Genomic DNA, 25324 nt, shown 5'->3' with positions numbered 1-25324 from the left:
GATCTTTCTTTAATAGTCCAACGATCTTTTAGATCTTTGTTGCCTAAAGTAAACGAATCTTCTTCTCACGTTTTCAGGGTTTTAAAAACTTTCACCGAATCTTTTAACAATGAAAAGAAGCTTTGCCCCATACTTCCTAACACCAATTTGGAAAGTGTTAGATGCCCACTAAATGTTACGTTATGTGACATCCAAGCAGACAGTTTCTATTTAAATTTATCGATTATATGTAGGGGATGTTTCATCTATCATCATATTGATCCAGAATTTTAGGTTCTCTCTTACATGACATGTCAATATACCATGAAACAAAGTTCAACTTTTAGAACGACAAGCTCGGATAACTATGACATTGGTAAGCCAAATATAGGACAGCATATATTATCCAAGAAAAATTATAAGATCTGCGAATTTTAAGCGTTTCATTGTGATGTTCAATTTTCCCAATAACTTATATGCTAAGAAGCATTTGAAAAATACACGTTGACGACGCATTCAATAAGACGTGTGTATCGCATGCAAGCCACTTCAATCCCACAAAACGTGGCATGCAAATAGTATAAAAAGCTCTTTACTTCCATCTCTTTCTCTTTCTCTTCCATTTGATTGCACATTGGACGTAACAAAACATCCTGCCATGGCTCTCGCTCGCATTAAGAATCGTCTGTCATCCTCATCATCATCACCAGCACCACCTCCTTCTCCGACGCCACTCAGTGCCAGAGGCAATCGGAGTGATCCAGCTTTCAGCAATTATGTTGACAAGATGAAGCACATGCCAGATCTGAATCTTCCGGATTATGTCAACAGATCTGTCATTGCAGATGTTGAATACCGTTTGATTAAAAACAAGGATAGGAATTCCATTAGTGAGATGATGAGATCTGCAAAAAAGTATGGTGTATTTCGGATTAGTGGGCATGGGATCTCAACGGAGGAGCTACAACAAGCATTCACAGAGGCGGAATTCTGCTTTGGATTGTTGGCTGACCGGTGGAGTCGCGATGGAGATCGGGAGGAATTTCAATGGTCACGATCCGCCATTGCTGCTGCCGAACGTAGGCGAGACGTTGCGCGAGAGGAGAGATTTCGCAAGTTTAGGTAAGATTTTGTTTGTGTTTTTGTATAATTTCAATATCTCATTTTTCATACGCATACTTTATATAAATATTTTGGTGCTAATCAGTAATCACAAAAAATAATAATATTAGAGGGTAAGTATATAATTCAAATGGCAATCTTTTCATAAGAAAAACGTATTTTCTAAAATGGATTTCATGAAAATGTTTTGGTTGTCAATTATGTCTCTTTTTTTTTTTCAGGAAATGTCATCATAATTTTATGAAAGCATTTTGCAAAAAAAAAAAAAAAAAAAAAAAGCAAGCACACACTTGTTTTCAATAATGTATTAGTATATAATCGTTACAAATTAGCTTTCCGAATAAGCCAATGTTATTTTTAATTATTAAGTTTAGAAGTTTTATCTTTTTATCTTTTATTTATTTTTTGAGCGGCATTAAGTTTGGAAGTGAAAGAATAATAATTTCTAAATATTATTAAAACATAAACTTTATGACATTATCTTAAATAATCTGGACGTTTGATTGTATTTTAATATTATTTTTTCCACTTTTAAATCAAATTGCTGACATCATCTTCTCCATATGGAATGTATTTAATTCCAATAAATGCTTTCCAATCGTCATACAATAACTTACATTCGTTGAAATGAAATGTATTTAATTCCAATAAAAGCTTTCCATATTTTAAATATTGAATTTTCAATTATAAAGATTTTAATATGGTCAATTTTAAAAGCATATTACTAACAAACCATTTCAATCAATGTATTAATATCAACCATTAATATAAATCTGTTTATATTAGTAAACCATTACTATAAAATCTATTTTTATTTGGAAATCATTAATATAAAAAAACCATAATCAAATTATCACATACATATATGATTGATCATTGAATCCGCGGCTCACACTTATTTTCAATCGTTTCTTTTCTTCAAACCTTCTTCTACAACATCATTCTTATTGCTTATTTGCAATCGTTTCGAATTTTATAATATTAATATATCTTACAAAATACAACTCCCTCCAAAATAATTTTCACCAATAATTTCATCCATAATTTCACCAAATTTAAATTTGTATTTTCTTTATATAAAATTTTATAATGATCCTGATTTTTTTCCTCTAAAAGTATATCAACCATTTACGTCTTAGATAATGCTGCCTAATTATAATTATTACTTTTCAAAAATATAGGAATTTGATTTAATGAAGGAAGTAAATGTTAATTAAAACCAGATATATATATTCCATAATTATTACATGGATTTATTAAAAAAAATTAATATCAAGGTGTAAACATTAAGCATTTTTAAAGTGAAATTTCAGAATACATACAAACGATGATGTTGTACAATGAAATATAAAATTAAATAGACTGAAAAAAAAAACTGTTAAGACAGTCAATCTTGAAAATAACGTAGTTATGAAAAATTATAAAGTAAGATAAAAATTATAAGATATTAGGAGATTTGTAAAAAGTACAATTAGTAAAAATGTTACGGTTATTAGAAAAAAAAAAATAAGACCGTTAAGATTAGTAAAAATATAATATATAAAATAAATTATCACAATAGTAATGAAATGTCATTATTTGATATTTAATATAATTGAAAGCTATACCAAATTACATTGATGATATAGTAAAATTATTCAAAGTTGCGCCAAAACTAATGCAAAGTTCTTGCGAACACCATTTAAATAAGAACAAGGGGAAATGACACAAATGCCCAACGAACATTCTAGGGTTGGTTCAATTAGTCCCTAAAGTATTTTCGTTGCTTTATGAGGGAAAAAATTCATTTTTTCCAGGTCGATTACGTCCTTTTGGACAAAATGAAGGGGTCATCCGGTTACCCCTTTGACTTGTTGACCAAATACCCGATACTATTCATCTTCTCCTCTTGTGCTTTCTTCACCTTTTTCCCTTGTCTGCTCTCCACTTTATCTTCATTGATAATTTTTCACACTCTCCAATAGCTTTCTCTATTCCATAACTATAAACATGGTCTTTTAAAACAAACCAAATTTTCAATTCACACACAATTAAAGAAACACTATAATTTAACTATTTGGCTTTATCATCATCGACAAATGATGAAGATGTTAACTTGGCACAACAGGCCTACACCATGAAGATAAAAATCACTATGTAGAAAGATAAAGAAAGAAGCTTCTTCATTATCTGGACAGATCGAACGCATTATTTGACTTTGAAAGTCAAAATCTAACGAAAACGATTCCAATTTGCAAATCAATTGCAGACCATCACCAATACAATCAATTCCGATTCCGAGATTGGAAGCAACAGTCTGCAAAATAAAAGACAAAACGCATTGATTGCGAGATCGACACATGCGAGTTCGCAAACTGAAATTACGATCACAATGTGTTAGTTGCAGTAACTCTGAATCTGAATCAAAATTACTTCCAATTCCGAAACCGATTCCTTAACTCCGATTCCGGTGAATGATTTCCGAACAACCTTATTCTGATTGCAAATTCAGAATTTGAGCCTTCCGATTTAGATTGAAATTCCATTTTACAAGCTTTACGATTTGGTCGATGGTGTTCAGGTGTCGTCGCTTGTGGCAGAGAAGATAATGTCGAATCTGATCGAGTTACCGGATCCTTTCAATTTCCTCCTTCTATGAATCATGAAATTTTAGGCGTGAAATCATATACAAAGGTTTGATGTGCAACCATTGATGTCTAATGGAAATCGATATTAAGAAAGTCAAAATGTGATTTTGACTATTAAATGGAAAAGAGTTGATGTGGCTACTGAAACCTGCTATAATAGGTTAGAGGGACTAAAGAAACATGTTGCTTCTAACCTTATGCCCCTATAAAGACACGAAAGTAGTTTAGGGACTTAAAAGGTCAACCTTATAAAGTTTGCTGGGCATTGTGTCATTTCCCCATAAGAACAAAAATAAAAGTTAGCACTTATATTTATAATCAAATTAAAATAAACCAATCATGATTTAGAAAAGAATCTCCATTGATGATATACTAAAATTAAATCAATATAACATTTAACATTTTATAAATTATACTATATGACTTTATTTTAATAAATGAAATAGTTGTCAATATTTAATGCAGTGGAAAAACGGTATATTGGTTGTCAATATATGTTTAAATTAGTTAATCTTATTATGGAAGGAACGTCTAATTAAAATGCTTATAATTATATAACAATATCATAACTATATGAGACAAAGAATGTCGTTCAACTAATAAAAAAAAATATTGTCTACAAAGAAGTCCTTCAATGATTATAGATATTTATCGTTTTCAATGTATTTTTTTACACATTTCAACAATACCAATAACTATATATTTTTTTTTATAATCATTATACAATATTTGTAGACAATTATATGTTTTTTATGCGTTCATTGCGTTTAACGCGGACTATAATCTAGTTATCTATATAGACAAAATGTTGTTAATATATATATATATATATATATATATATATATATATATATATATATATATATATATATATATATATATATATATATATATATATATATATATATATATACATACTGGTATATCTTTTATTTAATTGACACTGAATCTAAACTACTTATGATTATTTTACCTTCATATTAAAGATGCCAAATAACAAATAAATCATTTATTTAGTGATTATAATAAATTAAATTTTTTTACATTATCTCATTAAAAATATTTGAAAATTAGCATGAGTAGTAACTTAAATTGAACATAAATTAAAAAAAATTCTTTAAAAAGTTTAATTAAAACAAAATATTGGTTATAGTAGATTAGCAATTGTACTATGCATATTAAATTCGATAAAAATTCACAAAATTAAACGAAAGTATTTTAAACATAATTTATACAAAGTACTATTCATTATGATCAAACTAATTTGTCAAATGATGATCTAATTAAAAAAAATTAAAGGTTTAAAGTATAAACAAGTAAAATTAAATTTTGGTCTATATAAAAATTGAAGAACTATAAAACAATAACGAAAAAACAATAAGTATATCATGGTACGCCCACCAATGGTTTTTGTGATTAATATTTTTTAAGTTAAATGCCAATTATATAATGTGTATGAAATTATGTTTTTTAGAACGGTAATGGTGCAACAGAGTATCTTCATGCCACCATGGCACCTCATGAAGACCCGAGATCGAAACCTCTCCATGGAGAATAACCACCCCCGATCTGTGCACCTAGCTTCCCTTTGTGGGGTTCACGCATTAACTGGGATCCGAACTCAGCTACCGCTCTGAGAAAATTCTCCCACATGACCTTCATCCATATGTTTATATAACCCGGTGTCTTTGCCCCAGTTGAACCGGGGGGGGGGGGGGGGGGGGGGGGGGGTCATTAATTGGTAAAATGTGTTCGAAATTACAATTTCAATTGTTTTTTTTTTTTTTGAAATGGATTTTTTTAAGGAGGTCAAGGTTAAAACAATAGAGATATATCTAACAAGAGAAACCTAATTTGTTTCATGGCAAGAAGAGGGTAATTTGAGAGAAATAAATATAAAATCATCACTTAATGTTAAAACATAACTTTTCTAACTTAAACACTTTGTTAACATTAAGATTTTAAGCATTAACTACATTAAATTAAAAAGAAACACCACCCAAATATGAAATATCTAATTGATGCGTCCCACGCACACATACTAGGTGCTTTGTTCTTTGGTGCACCTTTTTCCCATCAATTGGATTTTTAATTGATTTTGATATAAAAAATTAGTTTTGATTATTCCAAAAAGTGTAAGAGATGTTGAGCTACTAATAAACGAATTATTTTGAATGAATGTATATATGTACATTAAGTTTTGTTATATAATCCATTTGCAGCCAAAAGATGGACAATATTGCAAGTAAACTTGAAGTAATAGCAGATGCTGCTGCCACGATTGTAGGAAGCTATGGAAGCAAACATTCTCGAAAGAAAATCAAGGAAAATGAAACGAGAATGACATTGTTCAAGCATAATAACTCGGCTCTTCAACCTCATACCCCACGATCTTCCCACACTCCACGTGCAGCTGCTGATGGAAAAACAGAATCATGTTCGTTTGCTTTAGGCCTTCATATCCCAACCGAGCAAGCTGAATTTTGCCTCTTAACCAGTGAAGGCCCATTGTCTTTTAGAACTAGCCCCGACACTATTATCTTCACCTTTGGAGAACAACTACAGGTAATTTTTCAACTTTGTATATGTTTTCTTTTGTTTAATTTTTTAAAGTGCTTATTATAACTAAAAACCATTTTTTTACCACTGGTTTAACCTAAAAAACATAAGGATCATATGCTCGCTTTTCTTTTTAACCATAGCTTTTTGTAGTTATTTTAATATTTTATCAATTTATTATGTTTTCTTACCACGTAAGTTGATATGTACATTTACACTACAAAACATAAGGTCGTTTTAAATAAGATATCCCAAACATTCCCTAAATGATATTTCAGAACAGGGGTGGACACAGGATTTTACAGTAGGGGTTGCACATGAGAGTTAGGGGTTGCACGGTAGTAGAAAAAATAAAATTTTCAAAAATTTTCGAAAAATTTTCCACTGCGGCCGGAAAAGTTAGGGGTTGCCGGTGCCACCGTGGACCACCCCTAGGTCCGCCCCTGTTTTAGAAGACGCAACAAAACTGAATTCGAGAAGCAAAATCTTATATAGATGATTGTTATCGATCAATTTTTGATAATCTACACGCTTGTAAAATTGTGTAAAATAGAATCTTTAACCTTTAGATTATATCAAGTAATAATAAGAGTTTGATTCCACTATATAGGAGTATTATATATTATCTGATTGGAGTAACTTTTAAATTCTAATGGTTATTTGATATTTATTTAAAAGAAGTTATTTTAATCCACAAAAAATTATTTAACTAAATGCTCTTTAATAATAAACCAAAAGTCTTTGGTCTAGTGGTATGGAGTAGCTCTTATTTGGAGAGGTCATGAGTTCAAGTCTCTCTTGAGACATAAGAGGTGATAATTAGAAATAGATTAGTTTGTTGTTTAAAAAAAATGTTGTTTAATAAGAAAAGGAAATAAAAAATAATTGATAATAAAATAGAAATAAAGAAAACCCAAAGGAAAAATTAAACCTCTACTCTAAGAATTACTTTTAAATTTCATAACACAAGTATAACCAAAATCCAAAAATATCCTTAAATATTGGTCCAATTATCCTTCCAAATTATAACTAACAAAGAAACCCATTAATGACCCACAATTGGCCCGATGAAAAAGATCCTTTTGTATGTACAACTGGTTTTAGCTATCACTATGACTTGGAGAGATTACGAAATCTCGTTGGTATTTCGTGCATTATCCTTCGTACTTCGAAAAAGAATCAACCTTGATTATTGTTTAGCTTCATTCTTAATCTTACTAACCATCAATTACAAGTTGGGGCTAGCCCACTTGACTAACAAGGTGATTTCTAATCTAACAACTAACCAAGAGGTCCTGAGTTCTATCCCAAGGCAAAGGATAAATTTATATTATTTGCCGTTTCAAAAAAAAAAAAAAAAAAAAAAAAAAAAAAAAAAAAAACTAAACCATCAATTAATCATTGCCATTAATGACTTGAAAAGATTATAAAATCTGTTATGAGTTTTGGTCACTTCAAACGATTATCAAAGTCTACATGCTCACCTCAAAGGTTTTTTTGTCTCCATTCCTTTGTGTTATCCATCTAAGAAAAGTTGTACATAAGGGCCCCAGGGATGACTGTCTAATGGGTTGCATTTTTCGTATTCTTCTTCCAAATTAGAATGGGAATTGGTTCCCTTAGGAGTTGGCTCAATTCGAGCTTACACCACCTCATTGCATTAGCCTTTTGGTATCCTAATAAGCCCCTTTACATTGATCACATGTGAGCCTCGAGTGACAACTCTATTAGTCTTCCACGGTCAGTTATCCCAACTGTATTTTCTTTTCAAATTAAGTATAAATTATAGAATTGAAATAGGTAAAGACGATATGAACGTTCAATAATACACTAAAAAGACTAATATTTGGTAAACATATTAATACCTAATTCAAATTCTAACCAAAGCATTTAACTTAAAACTCAATATAAACTAACTAGTCAAAAAACAGTTAACCTTTTAAAATATTATGAACCTAATATAAATCACAGGGAAAAAATATAAATAATGGAATTAAATGCACCTAAAATTACCACTTAAATAAGGGAAGAAATATGCAGAGTTTATAATTCGATCATATGTCTTTTTTATCTCAAAACTCAATGCATGATAACCCAATAGAGTAGCTTCATGTACTTAGACTATGAAAAGTAACCTACACTAAGGTCCTCATCAAAGCCTTGTTGGCTTCGTTTAGCACCACGCCTAGCATCTCGTTAGGGTCTACGCCAAGAATGGTTCACTACCATAGGCGGATCTATTATGTATTCCGAGATAGCCCGGGATACCCATCAAAAAATTTTAATAGTGTAATTTTTTCCGGAATTTTTTTGTAATTGTGTATTACACGATTTTTTTTTGTTGGGATACCCTTTTACTTATTGAGGATACCCATTTACATTGATCCTATATCTTCCACTACTCACTATATATATATATATATATATATATATATATATATATATATATATATATAATGCATGATAACCAACTAGAATAGTTTCATGTACTTAGACTATGAAGAGTAACCTACGCTAAGGTCCTTATCAAAGCCTTGTGGGCTTCGCTAAGCATCGCGTCTAGCATCTCGCTAGGGTGTACGTCTGTACGCCAAGGATGGCTCACACCCCGGATATATATATATATATATATATATATATATATATATATATATATATATATATAATAAGTAAGTTTAAATAAAACAGTGAATAGTGTGAAAAACATAAAAAATTATTTGTATGTTATTATACTGCAAATGAATGTTGTATATATGTATTGTTGAAGTAATTCTAATATGAATATTAATGTATGATTACTCATATATTCATTAAAATGTTATTATTTTATTACAAATTTATGTATATGCATTTTTATAGTAATTCTAATTTTAGTTTTAACATATGAATATTCATTTATTTATTGATCAATAATGACATAAAATTATGCATATAAAATTCATTGCATAATAATAACATAAAAGTAGTGTTTTTACGTTTTCACATTATTTAACACTTAAAAAAAATACCATCTTTCCAAAGTATGGTTCTATCATGTGACATTTTTAGAAATACATTCACATTTAATACTTAAAAATATAAATATTAATATTCATATTTTGAATTTTAAAATCAAGATTTAAATGTTAAAATCATTAATCATTACCATTTATATACTTTATCTCTTATAAATAAATATAATATTGTCATTCTTTTTGTATCTCAAAAGTCGTCCCCCTTCAGCAAAACAAAAAAAGTTCACTTATTTTCAGCCATTAACCTCAAAATTATAACTTAAGTCCTTAAAATATTGATCTTTTGCTACATTTGGAAGACACAATTCTAGGTAAATCATATAAAATAATCCTTGAAATAATTAATTATTTTTTTAGATCTATAGGATGTATAACTTTTTAGCTCTCATCAAAATATAATAATTTTTTAGATCATATTACATATTTTGAATTTTAAAAGCCCAAATCATGATTTAAGTTTTAAAATCATTAATCATTATCTTTTATATACTTTATCTTTTATAAATAAATATAAAATTGTCTTTCTTTTTGTATCTCAAATATAATATTGATCTTTTGCTACATTTGGAAGACATAATTCTAGGTAAATCATATAAAATAATCCTTGAAATAATTAATTATTTTTTTAGATCTATAAGATGTATACATTTTTTCCCTCTCATCAAAATATAATAATTTTTTAGATCATATTACATATTTTGAATTTTAAAAGCCCAAATCATGATTTAAATTTTAAAATCATTAATCATTATCTTTTATATACTTTATCTTTTATAAATAAATATAAAATTGTCTTTCTTTTTGTATCTCAAATATCGTTCACCTTGAGCAAAAAAAAAAAGTTTACATATTTTGAGCCACTAAGATTATCTACATCGGGTCTTTCAAGTAAAATTTGCAATGCCACTAAGCAATAATTTAATGTCACTTAGGACTTCATCTTTCTATATATGAAAGGCTTGCAAATACTTTTATAATGGCCAACTAGTTTCTCTTTCTAAAAATGGATGAATATTGATGAACTATCTACCATTCGAAAGACCTTAACATAGTACCGGTGTGGGTGCTCTAACTTTAAAGTTACAACTTAAGTTCTTGATGTATTGATCTCTTGTTACATTTGGAAGACATAATTTTATGCAAATCATACAAAAATAATATTGAAGTAACTAATTATTCTTTAGATCTCTAGGATGCATATTTTTATCCTTTGATAAAAAGACAATAACTTTTTTTTTTTTATTTAGATCATATTATGTTACAATCATCTTAACCATTTTCTATTAAAAAGTAAAAAACAAAATAAAATTATGAATAATTCAAGTCTCGTTTATTAAAATATAATGTTCTCCTAGATTGACAATCATATTTCAGTAGAGTTTAGTATTGAATTTTTAAAATTTTCTTATTTTAACAATGTACTTTCATTGTCTATCTTATAAATCTGTGGTTTCGATGGGTTTCTGACCTAATATATATATATATATATATATATATATATATATATATATATATACTAGTTGTGAGACTCATATATTACATGAGTTAATTTAAAAAAATATTTGGAGGTCTAAATAATTGAGAATTTTGAATTTATAAGAAGATAAGAAAAATAATGAATTATTAAAATTGAAATGTTTTTTTATCTTTTAAATTTAAACTAATAATTTAAATAAATAAACAAAAGAAACCAATAATCTTTAATTCAAAATTTTTGAAATTAGAAGGTAAGCTCATTAATGAAATTGATATTCATTTATTACTATATTTATTGCAAGTATTACATTAAAATATTATACGAAATTTAATAAAATAGGAAAACCCATAAAATGACATGTGGAAAAAAATTAATTAAAAATTACCACAAATTGATATTTGTCAAATTGAAGGAGAGCATGTCATTTGGTAAAAAAAATTCTTTATTTATTAGGTAGGATATATATATATATATATATATATATATATATATATATATATATATATATATATATATATATATATATATATAAAGTGAGAGAGAGAGAGAGAGAGGAATGAGACTAAATGTTTTTATTCTAATGTTAATTTAATGTAATTAGAGTGTGAAATTTAAAATTTGAAATTTGAAATGGATAGTCAATTATTAATTTAATATAATTAGAATGGAAAATTTAAAATTTAAAATTTGAAATTGAGAATTAATAGGTTGACATGTGGTATGTTAGAAGGTATATAATATTAATTAGTTGTGAGACTCATGTATTACATGAGTTAATTTAAAAAAAAATATGAAGGTTTAAATAATTGAGAACATTGAATTTATAAAAAAAAAACTAATGAATTATTAAAATTGAAATGTTTTATATCTTTTAAATTTAAATAAATAAACAAAAGAAACTAATAAACTTTATTTAAACAAATTGAAATTAGAAGGTAAGCTCATTAATGAAATTGATATTTATTTATTACTATATTTATTGCAATTATTACATTTAACTATTATATATAATTTTATAAAATAGGAAAACCCATAAAATGACATTTGAAAAAAAAATTAATTCAAAATTACCACAAATTGACGTTTGTCAAATTGAGGGAGAGCATGTCATGTGACAAAAAAGTTCTTTATTTATTAGCATGTCATGTGACAAAAAAGTTCTTTATTTATTAGGGAGGATGACGATTTCTAATATTGTGACACTTGTCAACAGAAGAATAAAGTTATTCATTTATTAGAATAATAAAGAGAGGATATTTTATCAGGTTTTAAATTTATAAACCCTAATTTAAGTTAACTACATAATAACACACTAACAAGCAGTAAACACAATCAAGTATAATATAACTTTGATAAGTATGGGTATCGATCACATGGAGAATGAAAATTCAATTCAAATATATTTGAATGCTAATTAAACTATAAACAATAAAATGGGGGGTTTATTAAACTTAAGTTAAACTTACAAAACTAAGGAATTTATTTGGAAACAAAAGATCTAAAGACTTTTTCACATAAATTTCGACTTGACCTTCAAATATAGTGGATTCCAGTTGAGTTCAATGAGTATTAGTTAACATTTACCGATTTCTAATGTATTAGTTATTTTGATCCGATTAACTAGATTGTATAATTATAAAGAGAATTAACACATTGTTCATGCAATTAGCTATCTATACAATTATAATTAAGTTTGTATTATGAGGGACTTGATCTACAAATTAACTTCAATGATCATGAGAGTCAATTATTAGCATAAGTTGTTCACAAACACTTTCTTACACATTACAGTTCACGATTTACTACCTAACCCTAGGTTTTGGTTAAAACACTAGTCATAATTATTTAATGGTCATAATATAACTATGAAACGAGCTAATGAAACTAGATTGATAGTCTAAGTTCTACTAACTTTAGCAATAAGTAATAAAAATCAAAACTTCAACACATTAGGATTTTGATCAAACATAATATATTAAATAAAACCTAATATTCATACAATAGAATCACACCAAATCTTTAAGTTACATCTAATATAGTGAAAACGGTTAGGATTTTACCCCATAATTGATAAACAAAAATAGAAAAACATAAGAAATGATCTACTAAACATGATTATTAAGCAAATTGAATTGATATTCTAACGCTTATCGCTTCGATTCTTCAAATATTCTCTCCAAGTTGCATTGACTTCTTCAAAATCGACCTAAAAGGGTTTCTGGACGATTAGAATACCTTCTGACCTTTTGGGAGAAGTCCCCATAGGTTGCACACTAGATTTGGGGGTGTAAAAACACATATTTATAGTTTTTTAGGTCGGTGGAATTTCACGACGCTAAGGATAAAGGTTCGTGACACTAAGCCTTATTTGGTCACGATCTTTTCGATGCCAAAATCTTTTTCTAAAAATTCTGATTTTCTGAAGGGGCAGCACATCCTAGGTATTTTTCATTATTTATTTATTTATTTTTTCATTTTTAGTATTTTTCAGTTCCAAATTCTTCATTTTGCTCCAAACAATCAATTTATCTATGTTTATGAATACAAAACATCTTAAGTATCTTTTATCTTTAAATATACACATTAAGCTCCAAATATTAGAATAATTACCCTAAAATGTATGACTATATTGGGCAATATCTTGTAAATAAGTATATAACCCATAATAACCATACCATGGATAACAATGACATGTAACAACTTTAAGTGGTTTCCAAACGGTTGAGAATAGTATTGTGGATGTCATGTTGATGGACAATTGACATTGTCAGCAACTTGAGCTCACTTATCAAGTTGTTGAAGATCAGGTGCATGTTGACCAAATTGACCAAAATCAACCTCATGATGACCATAGTTAACCCTAAGTTGACCAAAGTAATTACCTATGCACTTGTAGTACAAATATCTTCATGATCATTATATACTAATACAATTATGTACTCTACATCGTCTAACTTACATTTTATGATAGAAGATCCCATTTCGCATGCATATAAATTCCAATTATTAAAAATATCATATGACTCTAAGGGCATGTTTGGTAGAGAGAATTAGAATGAAAGAAATGGAATTGATCTCATTTCTTTTGTTTGTTTAATGTTAGAAATAGGAGAAAATGGGAAAAAAAATGAATTCTTTTTCCTCCCTTTGAATCTACCCTAATAAATAAGAATTATTTTGCTATTTGTTATTCTCCCATTCAATTGGCCATATGTCATTTTGTCATAATTTTGAGATATATTTATTTTCCACTTGTCATTTACTTAATTTTTCATTTCCAATATATCATTAATTTAGTTTCCATAAATTAAACATACAATAATGACTATTCATTTCAAATTTCAAATTCTAAATTTTAATTTCAATTTCAAATAAATTTATAGTTTAAACCTTTGTGTTTAACATTTTGTTATAATTTACCCATTTAGTACATAAATTTGATAACTAAACACATAATTTTAATTTATTTATTTTTTGCATGTTTTTTTCTCATAATTTTCAGTTATTTTGAATTTCAAATTCAAATAAAATTTTCATTTAATCATTTATATTAACATTTTATTTTAATTAACCCGTATAATATACGGGTCTCACAACTAGTTTTCTATAAAATAAGGAGAAATGACAAGGAAAAAGAAAATTAAATAACACAGAGAATCATACATACTTATAAAGCTAGCATTTTTTCTTGAATCTCATGCATTTGAAACCCCCATTCTTTTTTCCTTTCACCACATTCATTTGAAACTCCCATGACTTTTCAATTTCTTTATAATAATAATTATAATTTGGTAATTAGGTTAAATAAATATCAAATCTAAAGTGTATTCATCTATAAACTAAATTTCAATATTCAAATAATATCTTTAATTCTACTTATAAAATTATGTTTTTTAACTTTTAACATATTATACTTAATTTATTAGTTTTAATATATTGTTGGATGTAAACCATTATCATTTTAAAGGTATAATTTTTGAACAATTTGTATAAAATACTTACATTATTAATTAAAATATAACATTATAGGCTCAACTTAAATATAAATTTTATTTAACTTAAACAACCCAAAGATTATTTTATAAATAGTTAAAAGTGATAAATTATAGTGTCTTTCTAATAACGATTGTAAGTTGGTTAATAAGGTTAAATAAATATCAAACCTCAAGTGTAATCATAAATAGACTAAATTTCAATTTTAAAATAATATCTTTACTTCTATTTATAAAGTTATTTCTTTAAATTTTAACATATTATACTTAATTTATTAGATTAAAAATGTTGTTGCATGTAAACCATTAGCAGTTTAAAGCTACAATTTTTGAACAGTTTGGACAAAATACTTAAATTGTTAATTTAAATATAACATTACAGTGTCAATTTAAATATAAATTTCAGTTCCACTAAAAAAACCAAATAATATTTTGTAAATAGTTAAAAGTGATAAATTATAGTGATAAATGCAAGAAACTAAATTGTAATATCAGTTTAACTAAAATATTTCCTAAATATATTTATATAATCGTTGAAAAATTTCAAATAAGTAGCTTAAAATAACTTATAATAACAATAGTTAAAAATAACTCTATATAAATGATTATATTGTTACCTTTAAAATCAAAAAATAATGTTTGATGTTTTAAATAATTATAATGATAGAAATTAAAACATTAAACAAATATATTTTAAAAAATTAGTTAAAAATAACAACTATAAATAATATTAAACCATATATAATATTTAATTTTATTGATGTGTAACTCGCGAGTAGAAGTCATTCAAACGATTGAGATAATGACGTTATAATATATTTATATATTATCATATAATTCAAAATAGTCAATATATTATATCAAATTAATATACGAATTATTATATCAAATTTAACAACAACGTTACTATTATATTTTAAAAAATATATATTTGTAAAGACTTCAACTATATAAGTGTTTCTGTGCATTACAATGTCAACTCAAATCTAAATTTCAGTTCCATTTAAAAAAACTAAAGAATATTTTGTAAATAGTTAAAAGTGATAAATTATAGTGATAAAATCAAAAACTAAATTGTAATTTCAATTTGACTAAAATATTTCTTAATATATTTTTATAATCGTTAAAAGTTTCCAAATAAGTAGCTTAAAATAACTTATAATAACAATAGTTAAAAACAACTCTATATAAATGATTATATTGTTAGCTTTAAAATAAAAAACAATGTTTGATGGTTTAAATAATGATAATGATAGAAATTAAAACATTAAGCAAATAAATTTTAAAAAAGTAATTAACAATAAAAACAACTATAAATAACATCAAATCATATATTGTATTTAATTTTATTTATGTGTAACTCGCGGGTAGAAGTCATTCAAACGATTGAGATTATGAAGTTATAATAAATGTATGTATTATCATATAATTCAAAATAATCAATATATTATATCAATATAGTATATAGAAATTATTATATCAAATTTAACAACAATGTTATTGTTATATTCAAAAAAGCATATAATTGTAAAGACTTCAATTATATAAGTGTTTCTGCGCAACGCGTGGGCATTCGCCTGGTTGGTAAATACGACGGAGAAATGAAAAATAAAAAGGTCTCCCTCGTCATTGGTTTCTTACTCCCCATTCTAGAGCCAAATGGAAAAATGGTTTTATTAAAAGTTATTTATCCCTTTTTTACAGTTGTTTAATTGTGACAGTGAATTTAATTTGAGTCGGATTAAATCTTGATTGGACAAAATTTAGATAGATAATAGACATTGTTTCTTGTTTTTGACTTCAATCATCGCTGCTAGTTTTTTTCATGTTCCAAATAAAATATATTTTTATAAAATTTAGTTTAGATATAAATGTTAATTAACAATTATCAAAAATAATTGGTAAAATATAATTAAAAAATAAAAAATTAGATATATAAATAATTAAAAATATACATTTACAAATTAATATGTAAATCATAATTATTGTTATTGTAAAATAATGTTGATTGAGAGAATTTTAGAAAATTATTTCCATTCTACTATTTAATAAAACCAAACAAGAGAATTGATTCCCGACTAAATCTCTTTGTGAATTCTCGGTTGTACCAAATAGTGGAATTATTTCTCTTTCCCTGATTTAATTCTATTTCTCTATACCAAACACAACTTAAAATCACCAATATCATCCCTTACTTTTATGTATGACCTGAAGCTGTACAATAAAATAAAATAAAAATACCAAAATCTAGTGATGACATATTTTGCTAGCTATAAGAATCATTTATCCACTCTTAATGAGGAGTGTTCTCACCCCATGTGATGACAAATTTGCCATCTATGTTATCTCCATAAACACAAAAATCCAACCCTCCACCACAATTGACTTATCTTTATCGAACCATGACTACAAGGAGTATACATGACATCTCAAAAACAAAAAAAAAACTTTTTAATATTAACACAATTACCATTCCTTCTCTATTATCATGCGATCCTACATTCATACTTTCCTATCCAAATTGGAAGAATGCCATGTAAGACGGATTTTTGAACATAAGTTTGATTTAGACCACTGTTCTAAATGATACAAAGCTAGACTAGTTAGTGATGTCCATGGTTAACAAATTATAAATTATTGTGATAACTTTTAGTCTAGTTTTAAAACTTGTAACAATCATTATGCTCTTAATATTTCCACTTAATTATCATGTCTCATCCATCAAAATAGATGTAAAAATCTGTTCCAACATACTGACTTAATTGAAACCGTTTATATGTACACACTAATGGGGTTTTTGCGACCCATCATATCTAAATGATGTTTGTTCACTCAACAAATCAGTATATAGGTCGGAACAAACTCCACAAACATGGTTCCAAAGATTTAAGAATTATTTATCTTCCTTCGGGTTTTACTATATTTAGCATAATCACTCTTTATTAATTTATTGAAATTTCATATACATGTAATGAATAAACTAACATAATTTAGGTCCATTCAATTATATTTTAGGATATACTGTTATTTACCATGATCAAGGTCATTTTCTCTCTCACAAGAAGTACACGATGGGAATTTTGGAATATGACGAGATGACTTTTGCAAATCAAAACCTACCCTTATCATGGGCGTCCAAACAACAAGCTAAAATTTTTTGCTCCAACACCAAAGCAAAATACCACATATTCACAGACTTTGTTTTTTGAAAACCTATTGGATATAAAATTTACATCTAGAACTATCTTTAAGGGTTACAAAAGCCACTCTTGTTTACTGTTAAAGTGTTAAAGCATTCTTTCATTTAGAGCAAGTTACCAACGACAAATTTTGTGTTCTATATTTACCTTATCACTACAAACTGTCAGCATCTTACTAAAGGCCCCCGTAAATATTTATTTGAAGATTTTACAAAACAGATTGAGCATTCATCCACCTTCTCCTCTAACTAAGTGTGTGTATTAAACATGTCTTTATATATATATATATATATATATATATCTTATTTTTAGTTTAGAAGACAACCTTTTACAAGTCAAGAACTCACTCATAAATATACCTACATTAGTGAGAGAGTCGTCCAAAATATTTCTATAACTAAAGATACTATCTAAAAACTTTGGGAGACCTTTTACGTATAAATAAAACTTTTTTCCCTCACTTTTAAAAAAAATCTAAACAAAAAACCTTTTTGGTTGTAAAATAATAATACGCTACATCTAACAACCCGTTTTCATGAAGGGGGGGGGGGGGGGGGGAGAATGACGGAAAGGAACTTTCCTTCCTATTCATCTCATTTTAAGGCGATAGATTTTGAAGGAAAAGTGTTATATATTTATTTCTACCCCCCCCCCCCCCCTCCACTTGCCATGAAAACTAAATAGTTCATTACCATTTTATGACATTAACCAAATAAAAAATGATCATACAAACATATTTAGTGGCTTAGTTGTTGGGATTTGTTAATTTATGTCTTTGCATGTGTTCTAGTATCTCTTAATCTATGTTTAAACCCTAAATAGGTTTGTTGTGTAAACGAGTACTATAAAATTCGCATCAAAACTTGTAATATTTCGATGATCATGGTAAAAAAGGCTATGGATCCCATCAATCATAGTAGTCATCCTGGTTATATATTTTTAGTATAATAGTTAACATCAATTTGTGAATCATTTTGACACAACAATGTTTATTTTACATAATCATAACGTGGTTATAATTATAACTTATATATCATAATGGGTGATAGTAGTGTATATGGTGCAATTTTATTAATTGTTAATAATTATTTTATTTTGGTGGATAAGTTTTTATGGTTTATGGTTTTTGTAAGTATTTTAATACCAAAAATTATGGTGATTAAGGAATGGAGCTGTGGAGAGTTTAAAGGTTCATTCGGGGAGATAAATATAGAGCCAGAAATACAAGCAGAAGGAGCATACTCCATAGAGCTCAAGTGTTCACCTTCCATCCTTAATCATGCGGTTGATAGGATCAACACCTTTTCTATAACGGATCAGATCCTCTTTCTACTAGCTCTTTCTATTCTATATTGTTTAATTTCCTTTTTACTATCTTAGATTTATGCACAAACTAAAATATTTCTATTTTTGGACATTTTCTTTCTACTGCAACATCTCTCTCTCTCTCTCCCTCTCTCTCTCTCTCTCTTTCTTTCTCTCTATCTCTCTTTCTCTCTCTCTCTATATATATATATATATATATATATATATATATATATATATATAAAGAGAGAGAGAGAGAGAGAGTATATCATAATGCATGGATAATTGTACAAATTCTTAAAACATAAAGTGATTAAGACATTGTATTAAGAATAAGGAAAGATCTTACCTATTAATTTTAAATTGGATGTTGTATATGATGATAATAATCAACCAATCAAAATCCACCTTTGAATAATAAAACTATATCAAGCACTATGTTGGATTTATTGATGTTTTCTTTCATTGTACAACATTTAGAGCTTCCACAAATTCACACAAGAGGAACATGGCAATGCCACATATCAAAAGACTCTAAAATTATTTGAATTTTGAATTGTATATCACCTTTTTCCCATTCTTTATAAAATCTAGATTATCTTTCTTTATCACTCTAAAAGCCTTAATTCATTCCACTATGAAACCAACCACCAAAACCACCATCCACTTTGTTCATGATTTTAGCATTATCAATATATTTTAGGGTGGTATTTATCAATATTAAGAAAGTTTGAGTTCTCTTTACTCACTGAGGCAAGAGGTGTGGGGTGCATACACAGAGTGATAAAAGTAAACTCTAAAATACGAGGGTTTGGAGACAATGCCTCAGGGTATAGGATTCCAAAGGGAAGTGCCCCCTTTAGCGGTTGTAATAATCATTATGATGTAAGAATTAGTTATGTCTCATATATAACCACTTTTCTATCTATCACTTTTTGCTCCAAAATGGATGCAACCATTTTTAACCAACTTTCTCTCCTGTATAAGAACATAGACAATGTTCTAGAAAAGGGTTGGATTCTCCATATTCGAAAATTGATCATTTGATTCTATCTATCTCTCAAAACACAAAATAGCAAGGTACTTTCTGTGTGTAACATCCCGATTTTCAAAATAAAATTTTCATTTTTATTTATTCAAATATATTAGAGTATAATTACGTTATGTGGAAAACATGATTAGAATGCGCGGTTTCAAGCATTGCCCTTCTCTTGATCCGAAGGAGTACCTGTAAACATTTATAATTAACCGGTAAGCACAAAGTTTAGTGAGTTCCCTAAAATACAATATACCACAATACATATACAATCCATACACCTAACGGATCATGACCTTTCACATATCCACCAATAATACACATAATGGCCTCCAACATAAAGCTTGTCCGCCCCTTGTCCTTCAGCACAAAGTTGGCCTCCCCCATTAGCCTTCAGCACAAAGCTGGTCCACCTGAGTATATTGGCCTCTAGCACGAGGCTGGTCCGCCGTCAACTCTCACATAATAATATATCAACACACAATCAGACACGCATACACACACACACACACACACACATATATATATATAGAGGGGGGGAGAGGGAGAGTGAGAGTGAGAGAGAGAGAGAGATAAAGAAAAGACAAACAATCCAACACGACAAGAAACTAACTAAGCTAGTCGAGTGGCCTAATTTCACACTAAAGGGCTACTACATCCTTGTTGGATTAAGGTGTCTAAGCCCAAAACTAAATCAGTATGACTTGTAAGTAGACGCAAAATCTTTTTTGGGTTACCCTCATAACTAGTAATTGAATAGAATAACATTTTAAGAGAGATGTTGATTTATTATATGATTAATAAATTGTAATAAACAATTTGTTAATATATTAATTTAAACTAGTAATAATTAATTAAGAATTAATCAAAATTAATTTGGATTTAATTTCGGGTTAATTATAATTAATTGAAGTTGCAAGCACTTGACTGTAATTATTCAATAGTTGAAGAAGAAGGAATTCCACAACCTTCCACTAGAGTTGACAGTTTTGGTGATGCCAAAAGGGCATCTGAAATATTCCTTCTAAGATAAGGAAACTGGATAACCACCTGGATTTGAAATAGTAAGATTTTATTCAGGATTAGGGTTTCCAAGGTTATAGTATCAGGTATAAATAGGACCCCTTAGGTGCCTTATTTTTGTCCAACATTTTTACATTAGAATATCCGAATTTTTGCACCTCTTTCCTATCTCCTCTTGTGTGTTCTTTTTGCTAGGATTTGGGTAGAAACCATTAGAGGCACTAAACTGTTGGTGCTAGCTTCTCAAGTCTACAAAGGAAGGAATCAAGTAACTTGTTTAATATATGAATTTTAAGGTATCTATCTCTAGTTTATGATTTTCAAAGTTACTAGGATGCATATTAGTTTTGTTATTCAAAGTATGTTGCCTTAATGTGAATACTTAAATCCTTTTAGGTTGCATGTGCCCTTCTTAATTGTTAAGTAATTTTCCACATTGAGCACTTTGTTGTAATCTAATAAACCCATAAGTTGTATCAGAGCTAATTGTTGTGTCTTAAATTTAAAACGCATTTGTGAATCGAACAATTTTTTTTTCGCAAAAACTTGATTCATGACGTGACAATGCTTCTGTCACGACGTGAAGGTGGATCATATCTAGATTTTCGAGATCTTCTACCTAATCTGATTTATGTGTTTGTACTTTGCTAGTTATCTGTTTTGATATATGCTAAAATCTGATTTTTGCTTATTCTAGATGATTAAATAAAAACCCTAAATATTAGGAGATATTCTTAGATAAAATAATGATTAATTATGAGATTAATATTATCCTTTTGGATCTAATAATTAATTTAATTAATTGATTAATTATAAGAAAAATATTAAATCCATAAATGGTTTAAATGACTAATTAAATAAATAATTTTAAATTTTTAAACGGTTAATTAAGTATTCAATTAATTCAGATAATTAATTTTAAACCTAGTATTTTGAAGTGTTTTAAAATCCACCTTATATATGCATTATAAGATTAATTACTATATGTATAAACAAAGTTAGTCAGATCTCTAGTAAGCCTCATTCACGAAGCCATGTTATAAAGAGTGTATAAGGAAACGACCTATAAAATAACCGTTGAATGAGTGTCTTTTTCACTCACCACTCTCCTGTGTGATAGAGGGTCATAGCTAATGAGTTTGATAGGACATAATCTCGTTAAAAGTATAATGGTATAAAAGTATTAGAACCTTATTTTAAAATCCCACTCTAGTTACTTTAAGAAAAAATGTGAAATGTATGTTAATCCATGAAAACACACATCATTCTTTGTAAGTTGTTAGTGGAGCGTATGTGGCTAACCGACACATTAATTTGGGACTATAAAGTTGAATGATGGTACAAATCATAAATTATCATTATTAGTGGAGCGTGTGTGGTTTACCGACACATTAATTGAGATGATAAAGGATATTAAGGTTTTCGACTGGGTTTGCATGGTTACTCACATCTTGTTTGTGATCATCGGTATCCCAGTCACAAATTTAAGAACATAATATGAGATTAAACATTCCATTGATATGATTCAATGAATTTCAAATGGTCTAGGAATTCATATTAGATTGAAATTTGTGAATTGTTATACCTACATTGATAAATTTGCAATTAGATTACGACTTCCCTCTTCTTAATTGTGAATTATATTTTGGATCCTAGCCTTGAATATTAATTTTGGTTAAAGCATTAAGGATTTATATCAACTGTCTAAAACTATATATATATATATATATATATATATATATATATATATATATATATATATATATATATATATCATTAAAGATGTCTGTAAATGGTGACTCTACTGCTTCTCAAAACTCCACCCAAAGTTCTAACTTCACTCTCTTGTCGATTCTGTCAAAAGAGAAGCTCATTGGTCCAAACTATATGGACCTGATGAGAAATTTGAAGATGAATATTTGATACGAGAACAAGGAACATGTTCTCAAAAAGCCTCTGGTTGAAAACATTTAATCCATTGCTACTCCTGAAGAAATAGCTGCTTTCAACAAGCATTCTGATGACGCCATGAAAGTTGCTTGCATCCCAAAAATCAACGTAAAATTTTTCATTTTTCATTTTTCAAAACAAGCCCAAGACAATAATTGTTTACAAAACCATTGTTTCAAAAGTATAAATCATAATCAGAGTATTACCAAAATCCAAATAACATAAATCCAAAGGATGTGCGCGATCACGTCTTTGCCTTGCCACGATCATCTGAAGTACCTGAAACAACAACTGAAACTATAGGCCAAAGCTTAGTGAGTTCTGCTAAAGTACCACCAAACAACATAACATATACAAACAAGCATGTTGAGTCCAATCATTCATTTGACTAGAATACCATAGGGTCCACAACAATCGAGATGGATTACCCTTGGCCCAATCAGTCATCAGACTAGAATGCCAATATGCAATGGGTCCACAACCATCGAGATGGATTACCCCCAGTCTGTTGAATCACGCACATAGCAGTAAAGCCTCAACCCAAAACCATAACATGTCGACATATACATAATAGATAAACATATAACCAGTCAGCAGACAAATATGCAAATCTACACATCACTACCACATATCAACATTCTATATATTAGGACACAAATCTAACAGATCACTACAACATAACATCCTATATACTAGGATACATATCTAACATATCACTACAAAATAACAACATCCTCTATACTAGGATACATAATCTAGTGAGTTCATATTCGTGCCTTCGACCCACAAGTACAGTGAGGAAAACTCACTTGAATCGAAGAATTCTGAAACATTTCGATACGATCCCCTTTTAAGCATTGCGTGCACCCACAAATCTGCTAATCACCAAAACCAGGTAGAATCTTAGCAAATAGCCCAAAACCACCAAGTTTGACCTAAAGTCAAACTTGGTCAAAGAGTCAACGGTCAACGATTAACAGACCCTCACGACGTGACCATCCATGGCTCACATCGTGAGCCACTACAGGAAAAAATAGTCGAGTCTCACAACCCTCACGACGTGACATTCATCTCCTCACTCCATGAGATCCGTCTGAGTGCCATTTGATCCAAAAGCATCTTAATCCATTAAGTCACTAACCCATCTCTTCCAGGAGGCTTCCTAACACTCCAAGGATCATAAAAATTGATGCTTTAAGGTCTCGTATGTCTAATACAAGACTTGAGCTCAAACTAGGTCATTTATTAAGAAAAATAAGCTAGGTTCTCAAGCATGGACTCAAATATCCTCCAAACTTCAGATCCATAAGATATAAGCACCAAGGGACTCTTAGACCAATAAAGTTGCCAACTTTATGGAGTCCCAACACTCTAACTCTTAAACCGTGGAAAAAAAATTCATAAAAACTTAGATGTAGCGACAATGAAACATAAAGTTTGGATATTATTTATTCAAAATGGTCCATAAGTGTAGCTAGAAGTTGCAAATGGAACTTCCATGCTGAAACTATGCCCCAATGGTGATCTATTCCTCTCCAAGCCACCAAAACTCCACCAAAATCTCAAGATTCACAATGAGAGGCTAGGGTTAGGGTTTTACTTGATGGATTTTGAGCATTACAACAATCCTATGATGTACATGCAACCCTAATGCTTTGGATCTAAGTTTTTCTCAAATTATACATGCAATACTAATAATCCAAAGCATGAACCCTAACAACCATAAAATTTTCGAAATTGACAACTAATACAAAGTTAGATGAATACCTTTTCTTGTAGCTTGATTAATCTTGACCTTCAAGAGCTTAGTGCCTCAAATGTTGCATCTAAAATGGATCACAAACACCAAGTAGCAATGGAGGATTATGAGAGAGGTGGGAAAGCTCTAAAATTCGGCTAGTGTTCCTCTTGGGATCAAGTGGCCGGTTTAAGGAGTCCTAGGGTTCCTTATATAGTTGAGTTGCTAGGGTTTCTGAATGGAACTCTAATTCTCTGCTTAGGCCTTAAGCAATCCATTAGATCCTTCCATAATCCCCCTTT

General features: G+C 28.6%; 1 protein-coding gene across 1 annotated transcript; it reads left to right on the top strand.

The window, feature by feature from the left end:
- Positions 1 to 138: 138 nt before the first annotated feature.
- LOC111887914 (uncharacterized) lies at positions 139 to 19404 on the top strand. The gene is made up of 3 exons (XM_023884050.3): positions 139 to 1101; positions 5951 to 6293; positions 19135 to 19404. The coding sequence occupies exons 1-3, from the start codon at positions 638 to 640 to the stop codon at positions 19348 to 19350; spliced, it is 1023 nt and encodes a 340-aa protein (XP_023739818.1). The 5' UTR covers positions 139 to 637; the 3' UTR covers positions 19351 to 19404.
- Positions 19405 to 25324: the final 5920 nt, after the last annotated feature.

The sequence above is a fragment of the Lactuca sativa genome, chromosome 5 (genome assembly GCF_002870075.4).
Source record: "Lactuca sativa cultivar Salinas chromosome 5, Lsat_Salinas_v11, whole genome shotgun sequence".
In the NCBI taxonomy this organism is placed as follows: Eukaryota; Viridiplantae; Streptophyta; class Magnoliopsida; order Asterales; family Asteraceae; genus Lactuca; species Lactuca sativa.
This window is presented reverse-complemented; position numbering and strand designations above follow the sequence as displayed.